The 14,514-nt window shown below is 50.9% G+C and overlaps 1 protein-coding gene across 1 annotated transcript; it reads left to right on the forward strand.

Moving 5' to 3' along the window:
• Window positions 1–448: 448 nt before the first annotated feature.
• Window positions 449–13,465, forward strand: LOC100905685 (retinal homeobox protein Rx1). The gene is made up of 4 exons (XM_003745049.1): window positions 449–785; window positions 9,517–9,734; window positions 12,835–13,061; window positions 13,171–13,465. The coding sequence occupies exons 1-4, from the start codon at window positions 698–700 to the stop codon at window positions 13,373–13,375; spliced, it is 738 nt and encodes a 245-aa protein (XP_003745097.1). The 5' UTR covers window positions 449–697; the 3' UTR covers window positions 13,376–13,465.
• Window positions 13,466–14,514: the final 1,049 nt, after the last annotated feature.

The raw sequence follows: 14,514 nt of genomic DNA on the forward strand, positions 1-14,514 counted from the left end.
GGACCTCAGCTTGGACGCTCCCGAGGAATAATTCAATGCTCCCTCGCAATCGAGTCGAGTTCCATGACCCTAATCTATCCATGGGCTCACTTCTCAGCTCGATCGGTGCCCCTATTTCCCCGAAAACCGGGTTCCTTTCCGATGCGGAAATAGTACACCACATGCTCATGACATGCGAGTGATTGACTGAGAACCACTTACGAACTGGCTGACTACGAGTCGACTATCGTCGGACGATGTTTTCCCTACGAGATCAGCGAGCGCGCCGATTATGGCATCAACTCGAGCTCACCAGCCAGTTAGCTAGCGGAGCGGCCTGCGAGGCCGCCACCACGCACGGCGACCAGACACACAGCGGTTCAGTCCCACCCTTCGCTCGGAGACCCCGCCCACTGAAACCGCTCTCCCGTAGACTCATAGAGATCCACACAACGTGCCAACTGCGAGACCACCACCGCGAAAGCCAAGCTTACCCAGTGGCCGCAATGACAATTCGCCTACATTAAACGAAGGCCTCAACAGCGTGCACAGCTGTTCGACATCCACCGCAACTGTACGTTCGGTCTGGCGGAAGAATTTATCATCATCGAACATTTTTGACTGCCTCCGCCGAGTACGCTTCTGTCAACCCCATCGGAACGCACCTCCTGTTCTCCCAACAAGTGGTATACGGCTCGCGCTGCCGAGAGCGACGGCAATGTCTCTCAGTGAGGAGAAACAGCGAAGTTTGACCTACTCCATCGATGCCATCCTTGGCCTTCAGAAAGACACAGAACCCGTGGAAAGTAAGTTATTCGGTGGCTTTCAAGTCCGCGAAGCCTAGACTAGCGTACACATCGATGAATGGTTTGGGACCTCAAGAGAACGTCATGGTAGGATACGGATGTGGAATCAGTCACCCGCTTCCGCTTCGTTGACGAAAACAGTGGAGACTTTATCGAGAATAGATCAGGACCTGCGTCACCGCTAGGTGTCTCTCCGTTGAACGCGAAAGCAGCGTGGTGACCCTTCGAAACGAATGAAGACAATATGATTTCCGGCTGAATTCGGAAATCACACGAAACAGTGACGAAGTACGCACTGAAAATGTCCGGCATGCATCTTAATTCTTGGGATAGGGCTCCGCGGTGAGCCCTGCATCGGAACGGAAATGTCATCTGACATCATGGACGTCTGAACGATTCCCAGCAAGCCTATCGATAGCTTGTTGTTCGCTTACAAATTTAATGAGATCAAAACTGTGGAGCTCCTCGCAGTTTCCGCTACGATCACTTAGCGAGGAGATAATTCCCGGGGATTTTCTAGCGGATGTATTAGCCGAATTATTCGTTATGAAGCTCTCGGGATCTCCACACGCAAATTGGACAAAGTCTAACCCGGAAGGATTGTCCACGGTAGACTAGCGAAACTTCCCCTGCGATTCGGGACCGAAGTGACCGAATCTGGATGGGAGGAATCGGGGGACTGCCCGTTCGGACGAAGCGTTCCCCACAAAGAGGTGACTGGAGGAGTGGCCCCGTGATGTCAAACGCGGAAATCTCAGGTTTCTCTCATCAAGCTGGTTTTCCAAGAGGGATGTGGCCACACAGTCGCAGTGAACTCGTCGAGTTGCTTGGCTTTGTCCTCTTCCGAAAAAATTCAGGACGGATGAAAGCACAGCAAGTGTGCCTTTGCCGTGAATCGAGCTGACAGTGTTGCAGCTGCTCGGGAACTCTCTTTGAAACATTATATGTAATATGATGGGACACGCATCTGTTCGGAAGTTTTCGGAAAAGCAGCTGGTTTATGACCAATATTCCTTGCGGGGAGGGGACGCGAAGTCTTCTGAAGAAAAGGAAAAAGCCTTCCGTGCGCTGCGATCACGTGCGGAGTCGGTCCCTCCGGAATGAGTCCGACCGTCTCGGTTCTCCGAGTAATTTGACATTAGCGGAACAATGCGCGATAGCAGGAAGTCGCGACGAAGCTTACGATTAAGGCGATCCCCCTATCAACCAGCAGCGGCACGGCAGTAACTCGAACCGGCTTCTGCATTCCGATCATTTGCGGAGAGATATTAATTTGCTACAGGTGATCGTTTTTGATGAAGATGTCGATCTCGCGGTTCTGGATCAGATTCAGTCGGAGTCGAGGAGGGCCGAAATGCAGGCCAGCGGAATCACCAAATGAAATCCACGAGAGATAAATCTCTCACGCCCTGCTGAAATTAACGGTTTCAGGTTTCGGCTTCGTCTCGTGAAAACTTGGTCTTTGTACACGAGCCAGCGTCACGGAGAAGTATTGTATCGACAGGGCCGTGTTTGCTCTCTGTCGCGCCGCCCTATTGTTGGTGCTCCAAGCGCCGTTAGAAGGGTTATCCGCTAGAGCTCTGGCTCGAGACTACGGCCAATTAGAGAAGAATTCTCTCGGGATGCCGCTCGGATCGAGACGAGACGATCTCTAGCAGCGCAGACGTTTTGAAGACTCTCCTCGAGAGGAGCGCTTTTTTATTCGCGACTTTGTTTTCCCTATAGCAGCATAAAAGCTCGATCAGAATTCGAACAATATTCAGGTACTCCCATAGATATCCCGAAGTAGAACTCCGCTGGTTCAAATTCGGAGCCATCTGGGAAACGAACGTCTCCGGGACCAGAAAGTGCGACACGGATCCAAATACAACTTACCGTTTATTCCGGCGATAGGGTTTCGCCAGCGCGTGAGTGTTCCTGTTCTCGTTCTATAAGCGAACTTGAGAAACGCTCTCACTGAAGCTCGAAACGATGGATTCCAGTTGAGCCCGAAGAGACCAGATGACGGAGGCGACCAGCTCATTGTCCTCAAAAAGGAAACCTGACTCCGTTCCTCTTCGCTGTCGTCGTCGTTGTTGTTGCTGCTGCTGCTGCTGATGTTGTAGTAAGCATTGTAGACGCCGTCGTCGTATTCACACTCGCACAATGGGCTCACTCGGCATCCCTGTCGCCCAACGTGTTAAGTACTAAGTAGGCATATGGGTTGAAGCGGTAGGCCATTTGTCGACTCGGCGACGAATGACATATTGGAGCAGCGAATTGGCTGGCTCGTAGAGATCTCTAGAGTTCGCAGTCTACTTAGCGGAGTTTTCACTCATTCATTGGAACGGAGGAGATCGGGAACTCGAGCCCAAAAGACTTTTCGAGGAAGACCGAAAGTGATTTTGTTATGGTTTGACAGAAAGTGGTCTCGCCTAGCAATCGTAACGGCTCGATAGAGGTTCCTTTTCTGGATGCTGAGAAACGGCTCTGAGCTCCGTGAAATCCCAAGACGTGACCGTACATTTCAAAGATGCTGTCATTTCCTCTGTCACCACGAGAGCAATTGAGATCATATTCTATGAGAAGAATTTCCTCCCCACCGGCGGCCGACGACAGGAAAACGAGAACCAATGACCTGCAAATGTCAGTTTTCCCTCTTGTACAGCCTTGACTCTTACAAATCACGAGCTGTGATGCCATGTCAAACCGTCGGAAGAAGCTCTCAACACTACGCCGATCGTCAACAATCTTCCTCCTGTCTCCCCCAATAGACTGAACGCAGTAGATTCGGCATATCGTTCCCGCAGGAGAGTTTAATTTTGCCTGAAGACCCCTCCCGGATATCCACGCAACTCCGACACAGAAGGAAATCCCGAAAGCTCATCCTATGTAGAGATCCCGGGGGTAGTGAAGGCGACGCCAGTGAGTGGAGACGTAATTCGACTCCGAAAACAGAGTTCAGTCTGGGGAATTCTGGGTAATGAGAGGTCGAATCGACTGTGTTTTAGCTTTCGGAACGGAAGCGAAGCGGGGTGGAGAGTTCGACCATGTCGAGCTGTCAAGCTACTACTCACTTGGTCAACTGCCGAGCTCGCGAGCCGTCATTCAACCATACCGAGCGGCAGGAATGCAGCAAAATTCGGGTTCGAGCCCCGTCCGTCAATCGGTTTGAAGCAAGAACGCCCTTCTTCAAATCTTGACTGATTATCAGTTATTGCTGTGACCGGTCACGAGCACTTCTCGTCACGGTCTCTGCGACCCTCTTCTTTTGCCCGTGTATACCCGAGTGCGGTTCCGGTATCATCGGCGCACAAGACTCGTCGCAAGAGTCATTTATCGAATCGGATTCAATACGTCCTCACGGTCAGAGCTTGATTTTTCCGTCGATTGTTGTGCTAAACGCAGTAACCTCGCGAGCTTAGCGGGCGGGAAACGTCGCTCTGAAACGCTTCGTCTGTATACATATGGGCTCGCGCCCCGGAGTCATGGGTGCTCTCACTGTTGTTCGGATATCTCCCAGCAGGAGCTCAGCAGGAGGTCCAAAGCGAAACAAGGATTGAGGTATTCAGGACAGAGTTGCGAGGAAGTGTCGCCAAATGTGTATTAAAAACACCGTTCTCGCTCATGGGTTCTGTGGTCTGCGCCGCAATGGCCGTCGTGCGTTCAATTGTCCAGAAAAAGGCTCCGATGAAACATTTCCGAGCCCCGCATTATTGACGGAGTGATAATTAAGAGAATTCCCTCGAATTCTCGACTGCTCGCAGGCTGCAATGGTACCTGCTTGTGAGCGGGAGCTCGCTCCTCGACGCGAGCATAAAATTGAGTTCCGTGGAGGATGGGAGAGGGATAGTACCTAGTTGAATGTACACAGACAGGGCACTCGATCTGAGCGCGCCTCTAAAATGGAATCAGACTCAATTAGCAGAGGGAGGACTAAATCCAGAACACGCGCCCGGGGGAAGAGAAACTAGTAGCACACGCTTTCGGTACGAGAACCTTGAAACCGTGCTCAGGGGAGGGTGTCCTGAACTGTCTTTTGTGCAGGGATGTCAACTGAGACTCGCCATATCGGATTGCATTGTTAAACTCTTGCACGTGAAGCGAGACTTGGATGACGAGGAGAACGATTTTCGTCATGAGCTACTACGAAGATGTCCCCCACTAGTTCTCGTCTCGTGCCCATTTACTTTCACCAATTAGACCTCGATCATAAGCAGTCGGACCCAACCATACGCTGCTGTCACGTCCTGGAGGAACGATGCATCAAGTGGAATAATTCGCATATCCCATCGTGCGTGTATGGACGATAGGACGTCCAGAACGACCGCACGATATTTGCTACCCTGTCGTGAGAGCTGTCGTATCGCCCGCCCAATCGAATAGGAAGTTTCGAAGGCGTTCTTGAACTCCTGATTCGCAATTGGGATGAGCTTAGCCAATTACTCACTCACTTTGTACCGTTCGATGTGTGTCTTTGCGAGAGGCGGAAAGTGATGGTCGTTCCCGTCGGCCTCTCGGTACTCTGCTTCAATGCTCCGAGAGGTCTGCACGTGCTTCAGCTCATGACGGTTCTTCTCTCAGCTTCCCTTATTTACCCCTAGGCCAATTTAGTAGCTGCTGCTGCTGCTGCTGCTGCTCCAGCTGCCGCTACTATTCACCTAAGGGTGTCAGCCTGGGTCGCCGCATCCTTGCGTCTCCATCGACTCTCAAGGTCCAAACCCTTTTCTGAGTCGTTATTCAGCGTTCCCTTGCATCGTGGTGTTGCAGGGCAAAGAGCAACACGGGGCGAAACAGCAGCAAATCGAAAATATCGGCGATAATCGTCCTCGATTACCGAAAGCGAATCGCCCCGGTCGAGAAGGGGCATTCGCTCACATTAGAGCTAAGGTTTCCTTCGATTACCCCGTACCGAAGAATCAAGCTGGAGAGCAGTGAGTGGCCGGACAGTGCCGACAGAAGCCGGGGGTCTCTCCTGCTCTCCTCCAACATGCAGTCCAAATGCTCTTAATCCTTCTGACAAACAGATTCTCAATATTGTCCGGCTGGTCGGGGCGGCTCACAAAGCTATTTCGCTCGACTGGGCATGACTCAGGTTGTCGAAGAGCTTTCAGCTCCGATTCGATTCAATCTAAACGTATTGATACGATCTTATGACAACGATGGCAATCAGAGCTAATTCAAATCGCGCTGAAAAGTTCGGTAGATGAGAAGAGAGTGGATGAGAAGACTCTCCGAGGTATCCGTGAGCGCCGCTATGCAGCTCCGTTCCGACTATTCAAACTTCCGTGGGGTGTGTAACTGGTGGTTGCGCAGTTCTCTAGGGAGACGATTGATCACAGCGATGCACCGCGCCGCCTCACTCGATTATGGCGGCGATCTGGGGGTTAGAATATGTTGTATATTATACAAGTCCCAGGTGATGTCAGCTGTGGGGACAGAAAGCGTTTAGAAGAAATTGATCATTGGGAATTAGAGGATGTTGCAGGAGTCCCGCAGCGCCGCATTTCCTGCGACGAGACTCATCGCGCGACGCGCATCATAAATTGATGGCACTGATATTGTAAAACGATCCATTCTCGACTCCGGAGTCCAACAATGTAAGCCATTATCTGGTTTTTCTTCACGTTCACCCACGGTTTGAATCCCTATTGTAACGTCTCTTGGGGTCCAGGCCTCTCGACCGGGTCTTTCAGGGACTCCTGGATGGTTTTTTCCAAGCGATTACAGAGACGAGAATTTTGAGTTCGATTGGGAGACCGTTGATCCAATACGGTGGATCTAATCGACTGGAGCTATCAGCAAGTCGTGGACGAGTTAAGGACAATTAAAGACCCACTCGAATTGATGTCACAGTTGCTTTCGATTACTTCTCCTATGAGCACTAGCTGTTAGAGCTGCTGCAGCCGTTGTTTCATCTGCTGCATCTGCTGCGTGACACACTCGTGTTTAGTAGAGCATGCAGGTGGCTTCAGCTTCTGTGGCACATTTGCTCGCTCCGGGTGAGGATGAGTCTCGAGAAAATAACAATCACTCTGCCGTCGTCATGGGCTCGAGTGAAAAGGATGTGCAACAAGCTGAGCCGAGCGCCGAAGTTCTTTACTCAACCTCGAGTTGATTTTGTACACATTCCAACAGACGAGGCGATTTCATTAAAACCGGGCACTAGCTGCCTGATTCCGTTGATGCGACGATAGCCCAGACTCCGGCTATTGATGAGCTAGAAGGGAGCCGAGTCAAGGGAAGCTGTACGTGTTGCTCACGAAGACGAGGTCCGCAGACTCGTCCGAGTTCGATGAAGAAGCCAATCGAAAAGATTGCTGTCAAGAGTCGCGTACCAATCCCGATCCGGATCGATTTTTTTTCCTACGATTTGATTTCGTCACTTGAGCAATATTCAGCCCTGGAGAAATCAACCGATGAGCCGAAACGACCAGGGAGGCAACGAAATTGGATCCTTCCCGAATCGACTTCCTTCCCCAACAAAAACCTCCGGCCTCCCCATGTTTGTCAGATTCCGGAAATACAGACTGCCCGTAGAAAACTGCTACCTGGGAATCATCTCCCGCGAGCAAGATAAAACCACTTTATTGCCTGAGCTAGCGACCTTTCCGCTCTTCAAGGGCATTGACTCAATCGAATGAACTTTGCTTCGTGGTTTGTAGGAGACGTGTCGTTTCTAGTCAAAGCAGTCCCAATGGATTCCACACTATTCGTTCAACTTCATCGTCTCAGGGTGGTATTCCCCGGAGCCCCCCAAACTGTCTCCGCATCAGGAATGGAGCTTGTATAACAGTACGAAGACGATGACCGCCGTCAGGCCGAGCATGATTTTTCTGGCGCGTCTTTCTTGTAGGCTCTCCAAGCGATAAGTGAATACACATCCGCCTTTATGCACGCATCCTCTCTTTTCTGACGGCCAACAGAAACGCGGGCTCACTACTTTCAGGATGGTGTCATCACGCCCGGGCGCCTTGTTATCGATCATGCAGTCTTCTGTCGTTCGCTGACACGTGACGAATTCCGTGGGAGTCAGACATTGATTTTCCTTTTCCCCGACACAATAGAGAAGTTCTGAGGTCACGTGTTCGGCGTTCGAGACATACGCTTCGACACTCTCGACGGGAACTTCTCCTTCCGGACAAGATGCGGGACCGAAGACTGCCGAGCTGGACGAACATATGACGCTGAGCAAGACCGAGAGGACGAACTCTGTTTCAATGGAGCGCATCGTTTTCCAAGAGGATCAGCCAACATATATTCTGTTTAGAAGATCAAGCTCGGGGGAATTCCTCGCCTCCTAGTCTCACGTTATTCGATCGGGATGCACATTTCTTTCGATGTGGCTTCGGATTCGAGCGGCCTCCGTGAGGCAACTCAGAACTGGAATGTCCCGGATCTGGAATCTCCTCTGGAGAGATCTCTGCATCCTTGCGGGGACGCTCTGTCGATAGATTTATTCGACACGCTCCTGCGTAGATTCTGATAGATGCACGTCAACTTCACCAACCCATTACTCAGTCGGTATCATGGATCGTCACAAACATGCAGCGGATGGACGCAAACGCGCGGACGTTGCCTAGGTTTGACATTGGGATTGGAGGCGTGCCGGACCCAGGCATGAACGATCGATGAAGACCGCTCTTTTTGAGGCGTTTTCCTGAACTCGAGTGGGGAGATCTACTCGATTCTTGAGAGATAATAATCGAAATCTCGAATGAATCAGATGACTCAAGTGACGTCGTGGGCTTTAAGTTCGAATAAATTGCTTTGCCTAAATAAGCTCCTTAGCTGTTCCGCTGCTGGTGCCGCGGCGGCGGGTGTATTGGGTGGTTCCTCTCTCGTTGTCGGAGCAACGGGGCTCGTCGTTGAGGAGAAGTTGAACGCCGAGATTCATATCTATGCCCTCTCGTCCGTCCACCTCCATCTCCACTTCCCATCGCTGCGTGTGCTCGTTCTTCTTGTGCTTTTCCACCTTGACTTCTGTTGATATTTGGCTTCCTGCCATCGAAGCCGTTTGAACGACTCCAGGTACTCGTCCTCCTGGCGGCTGGAGTAGCAGCAGCAGTAGCGACCCCCTCGGCCTTCCCTCCACCCGCTCAGACGGTCGGTGGCTCGTTTGGATGGTTGATGTTTATATTCCAAAGTGTGTTTTGGAAACGCCCCAGGCCACAGAGCGAATAGAGAGTGATAGAGGTTATTTTTTCGCCTCATCATATTGGAATATGGAGCGGCTCCATTGTCAAGAAGTTGCTCTACGCTGGCCGACTAGTCAGCCTCTCGGCGGACTAGAGAGAATACACAATTGGACACTCGCTCAAATCGGTATTGAAAATAGCTGCTCACAAAAGCTTTGTTTACCCTTCTGAAGAGACAAGAGAGTTTCTCATATACGTGCAACGAGCAGGCACCCGAGCGGCCCACCCACCTCTGCAGCTACCTATGTTCCACGTATATTTTTATACACCCTTTTCCGCGCAGACAAGTGCTGGCTGGCATCGACTTCACTCCGTCCGGCCGTCTGACTGACTGACTGAGTAAGAGACGAGCTACGCCCCATCAGAGAGGTGACATCTGTTTAGAGAGTTCAGAGGGTTTCACGTTTCTCGTTTCACAGCTCCGGGTCGGAGTCGGGAGACGCCACGAGAGCGACTGATACACTTCGGTGTGAAGCAGCGAAGACATGGAATCGGAAAAAAGAAACATTCGGTTGACTCGATTCCTTTATTTCAACAAATCGTTTTATTTCCAGTTCGAAAGTCCCCCTTGTCATCACCGAGGACTTCGATATCTGAAGAAGACGAGGACCCGCTGAGAGCACCGTCGAAAAAACACCGACGAAATAGGACGACATTTACGACCTATCAGCTTCACGAGCTCGAGAGAGCGTTCGAGAAATCTCACTACCCCGATGTGTATTCAAGGGAGGAATTGGCGTTGAAGGTCAATTTGCCCGAAGTCCGAGTTCAAGTAAGTTAACGCTTAGTTCCGGCCCGTGCAGACGTGGAGTTAATGAAATCGATCGCCGTAACGAACCATCGAGAATCATCGGGGAGCGCGCGTGCTACTGCCAGGACGGGGCGGGATCATCACTTATTTGTGCTGTATATCGCTAGCGGAATCGATGGATTGAATAATACAGAGCACGGGGAATAAGTCGACGAAAAACAAGTCTGTCGTTAACGACGACGAGTACAAACTTCAGTGTCGAGTCTACTGATACGTGAACGGAAAATTGTTGCCGTTGTCCTCACAAGTGCGGTTTTGTTGAACGCATCGCTCCACATAACCGAGTCGACGTGTGAAGCAAGAGGCCGAAATTATTCAATTATCCAGAATTGATGGGGTGCCCACGACGAACAACGTGCCACCCGCCAAACTACTATGAGAGCCCGAAGAGAGGTGTTGTCGGGGGGAATTGGGGTCGGTGAACGAGGATGGGTCCAAAATTAAAAACGCTTATTACCGTGCTGCTCCACGCGCCTGACCCACCGCAATTCCGCGCGAGGTTCTGCCGGCTGTCGACTTTTCCATGACACGCTTCCACGGGGCGAACTATGTCGGGTCCGTCAATTATGTAGTTTTCTCGATTTTTACATCGAATGGTGAGTGGGCTGACCTCCTTGCTGTGATCTCTTGTTTGCACCCAGTGAATCGAATGATTAATCAGATGATGATAGTGCCGGCTAATCGAGCTAGTATATTCGTTCACCGCTCCGCCCAGAGACAACGGCCGCTTCGCCTCCCTGCCTGTCCGTCTGATTGTCCTTCAATGTGTCTATCTGACCATCGTCTCTCTTTTCCACTCAGGCTTCATTTGCTAGCCTTGGCAGGCTTCGTGTCCAAGCTACTTGTTCTTTTTTGTACCCATTCGGCCTATTTGGGCTGTCTTCCCGACTTTGGCGTGCCTTCCGACAAGCCCTAATGCATATTTAGACGGCGAATGCACGCCATGCAATCGCTACATGGCTCACTGTGTCTAGTGTGTTAATTCACTAATAGAAACCCCTCACGAAACGGCGCTACTGATACAGTCTTCTCCCACCCGAGGCACGACCAAGCGACACAATTCCGAGGGAATTCGAGGGAGAACTAGGGTCGAACAAGCTTCGCACCATTGGTCGAAGCGATAGCGAGTAGGTCATATCCCCACGTTTTGTCGGTCTCGATTCCGGCATCGATTCTGGTAGCTAGAGAATAGTTTGACTTTGTCTTCCTCCGGGACCTGCCGGATTTCGCGAGCTTTCCTCCTTCTGGGTGACTTTCGAGAATGAAGAGCCGAATCCGTTGAACGGGTGAGAGCAAGGACGCGGCTCGAGGCAGGAGTTGATGACTCGCGCTCTTCAAACCCTCCCCGATTTCGTGACCGAGCTACGCGGCTGTGGGAACGGCCAGCTATATTTGACAGATAACAACGAGATCGCAGCGACATCACCAAACGAGAACGACAGTACCAATGGTAATGGGAGCTCTGCGAGCATCTCCCTTTCATGCATGGCTCGCTGAACAACAACCGCACGCATCGCGACCTCAACCCTCTGAAACCGATACGATCAACAAAGAAACCGCGATCTGGAGCCTCATCTCCCAATGTGTGGAGTCGCTGTACCTCATAGATTAGTCATTACACCAACTCACCTACCTCGATTGCGTTGCCACTCCATCAGATCGCGCTCCCGGGGAACTCGCTCATCAGAGCACTGTCTCGGCTCGTTTCTCCGGAAGTTTTACGCCCCTTCTAATTACCTACAAGAAAATGGAGTAGAGTCCACGCGGCCTGGGGTAGCAAGCGTACCGGCTGCCTGCATGAGCGAGAAGAATATTTTCAGAGCTTGACGTTGAAGTTCTCCGAGACGTGGAACAGTTGTTGTCAGGCATGCGGAAAAGCAGAGAGTTCCCCGAGACAACCCTTGATTATTCAAAGGCTCCGTAATGAAATTTGTGTCAAAACCTATCAAGCCCGCCAAGCCCCCGACCCTCAGAACGTGAGCACGGGACAACACGTCTCGACGACGCGACGCGCGCTTTTGGATTAGAACGGAATGCGGTGTGTCGGGATGAGTGTGCTTTATTAACGTCGAATTTATTAGTGAAATTAGATTGATGACTGCACGTCGTCCAACAGGAGGATCCAACCATGGGGGGAGCGGAGTCACATACTTTCACGCGCTCGTGCCGTTACCTTTGTTTGTCTAACTCCTTCGAGCTGGTCTGAAATTGGAGGTTTGAAAAAGAATGCCTCCACGATTCGCTATCTCTATAGAATCTAGTCATGGATTTCTCCATTTCTATTCAGGCCTTAGACCTTGCCGACGTCGCGAATAATAATTATTCTCGCTGGACGCAGAGCGCTGTTGCTTCTTAGCCCATGAGTCTGTTCCCCAGGCTTTCGCTGACCAGGCCACGCTCAATGCGAGCTCGAATTTTCTGGCAGCAGGTTGACAGCGCTTGTCCTTGACAACTTGGTCGTTCCGGGTTTGCGTCTCCAGAGCCTCAGAGCTCGACCTATAGCAATCGACGCAAGTGGATTACGCGTAATTAGTCTGGAGCTCGGAACGGACACCGAGAATGCCTCGGCGGATTGACCACGCGACATATTATCTGGAACAGGCGTCTAAGCTAGAATCCGGAACTCGCAAGACATTCACTCACTTTCGGCGTGATGAAATCAAAGCCTTCGGTAAACGTCGCTGTCCTCTCCTCAATGTTGGCGAGGGAGTCTCACTCACTTAGTTAAGTATGTTATTTGCATGGGGCAACCAAGAAAGTCTGAGGCACTTTGCTCAAGCCACTGTCGTTCTTATTAGAGCCTTGGGCAAGAGCAAATAAACTCGCCGTTCCTCAAACACGCATATAATATTATAATAAGAACACCACCAATAAGCAAAGTATTTGATCAATCAGATGAAGAAGACCACTTCGAGGGAGATAATCTACTTATGGGCTAATATCCTCAGACTAGGAATACTGAATCTCTATTCCGTACTATTTCCTCATCGGGAGTCGTACTACAATGAAATCGAGCTGGCAACTCCGTAGGCGAGACTCAACAAGGCCTCTTTTGCTTCAGGTATGGTTCCAGAACCGACGGGCTAAATGGCGTCGCCAGGAGAAAATAGAGAGCGGTGGAAATTGCTCGGAGAGCGGCTCCTTCGCGAGACCCCCTGCGACACAGATCTATCCCACGCTAGGCTCCCCGGACTGGATCCGGCATAGTATCATAGGTAACGCGCCGCCTTCGCATGCCTTACTGGCCGCAGCCGCTGTTACGCCCCCAGGACACGTCTTTCAGCGAAGGTGCGTATCGAAATGCAGTCGCTCGAGCGCCGGGGAGCAATCCCTGTCGTCGATCCAGGATGGCCCGCGGATATGAAGTCTTACAGAATGCTCGATTCTCGTTTTCCAGTTACTTCAATAGTCAGCAATTCGCATCGATACTCCTCAAGCCCCAGAATCCGAAGTTGCCCTCGACTCCGTTGAATCTCACCAAGGAAACCACGAGCGGACACGCAAGTCCCGAAAGACCGGGCAGCGCTGGAGGGAATCGTAGAAACGAGACCAGGGTCAAGTCCGAAGAGGAAAATGTAGATGTGGACGGGATCACGGAATAGAGAATAGGGGAGCGGCTCTTCATCTCGACCGAATGCGAGAAAGCTAGAGAGCTCCTTCTCCGCCCGAGGGAATACTTTCATCACAATCATGATCATCATCTCACCGCAGTTGTCTTCGCGCTTCAACAGTGGCGTCTTAGATAGCGTAGGCTTTCAGAGCCTTGTATTAGAGTTCGTTTAGGTGGATGCCGACGACATGCGCCAGTGCCTCTCTCAGTGTAAATATAGACGCAACCTTGCAAGCAATCTCTTCGTCTCCTCATTCCTTTACTTCGAAACTTAGCTCGAGGGTGACTAATCTTTCTGTTCTCCCTCCGGAAGCCTACTTCCTCTCGTGAAGTAGAAGCGGACACAAGGCTGAATTGAATTGAGAGCGAAATTACTTCTTAGCTCTCTAAGCGTCAGCATAAGTGTGAGAAGCGCTCTTCAGAGGCTCTCGTCGCCATCAACTCGTTTTTCCATTTTTCTTCGCACACACTCGCATTTTGTTTGGATAAGCCGCGGAATCTACACCGAGCTCGCAGCTCGGAGCCTGCTTCCGATCTTGCGAAGCGTATCGGAATGGTTTCCTCATTGTCGAATCAATCGATGTTCCTCTGTCAGAAGGTGATTAATTCCTTGATTCAATATGGAACCTAGTGAACGAAAAACGTCTGGAGCATCGGAGGGCGGAGAAAAATGAGTTCAGCAAAAGTATACAAACTCTGTGGGAGCAGGAACGTCCGGATTCGAAGAGATACTTCTAGTCAGATATCTCATCCTCACTCTGGAGAATCGCTGGGGAATCGACCGAGACCTTCGAGCCGCGAGGTGTTCGCACCACGATCACGGAGAGATATCATTGTGTCATCGAAGGGACACTCCATCAGAATTTCATCATTAGCATCACGGGATCTCACTGCTATATCCCATTGATTACATTGATCTGGAAACCGCGGCTTTGGACATCGATTATTCCCTGAAATTGATACCAGACTTTACGGCTCTTGGTGAAGATTTAGTGAATCCTCTGACCCCAATCTGGGGGTCGAGTTTTCTTAGAATTTATCCATTCGCGAGAGCCCCTCCCATCATGCACTATCGTACAGCTATGCAGAGACTCGGAAGCTGACGGTCGAAAAAAAACCTTGAAGGTACAT

Source organism: Galendromus occidentalis, unplaced genomic scaffold, assembly GCF_000255335.2.
Source record: "Galendromus occidentalis unplaced genomic scaffold, Mocc_1.1 scf7180000077477, whole genome shotgun sequence".
Lineage (NCBI taxonomy): Eukaryota > Metazoa > Arthropoda > Arachnida > Mesostigmata > Phytoseiidae > Galendromus > Galendromus occidentalis.

Excerpts from the sequence above, each read along its gene's own strand:
- LOC100905685 (XM_003745049.1), top strand. The coding sequence starts at position 698 with ATGTCTCTCAGTGAGGAGAAACAGCGAAGTTTGACCTACTCCATCGAT. Across the intron at positions 786-9,516 it reads AGACACAGAACCCGTGGAAA|TTCGAAAGTCCCCCTTGTCA; the intron begins GTAAGTTATTCG and ends TTTTATTTCCAG. Across the intron at positions 9,735-12,834 it reads TGCCCGAAGTCCGAGTTCAA|GTATGGTTCCAGAACCGACG; the intron begins GTAAGTTAACGC and ends CTTTTGCTTCAG.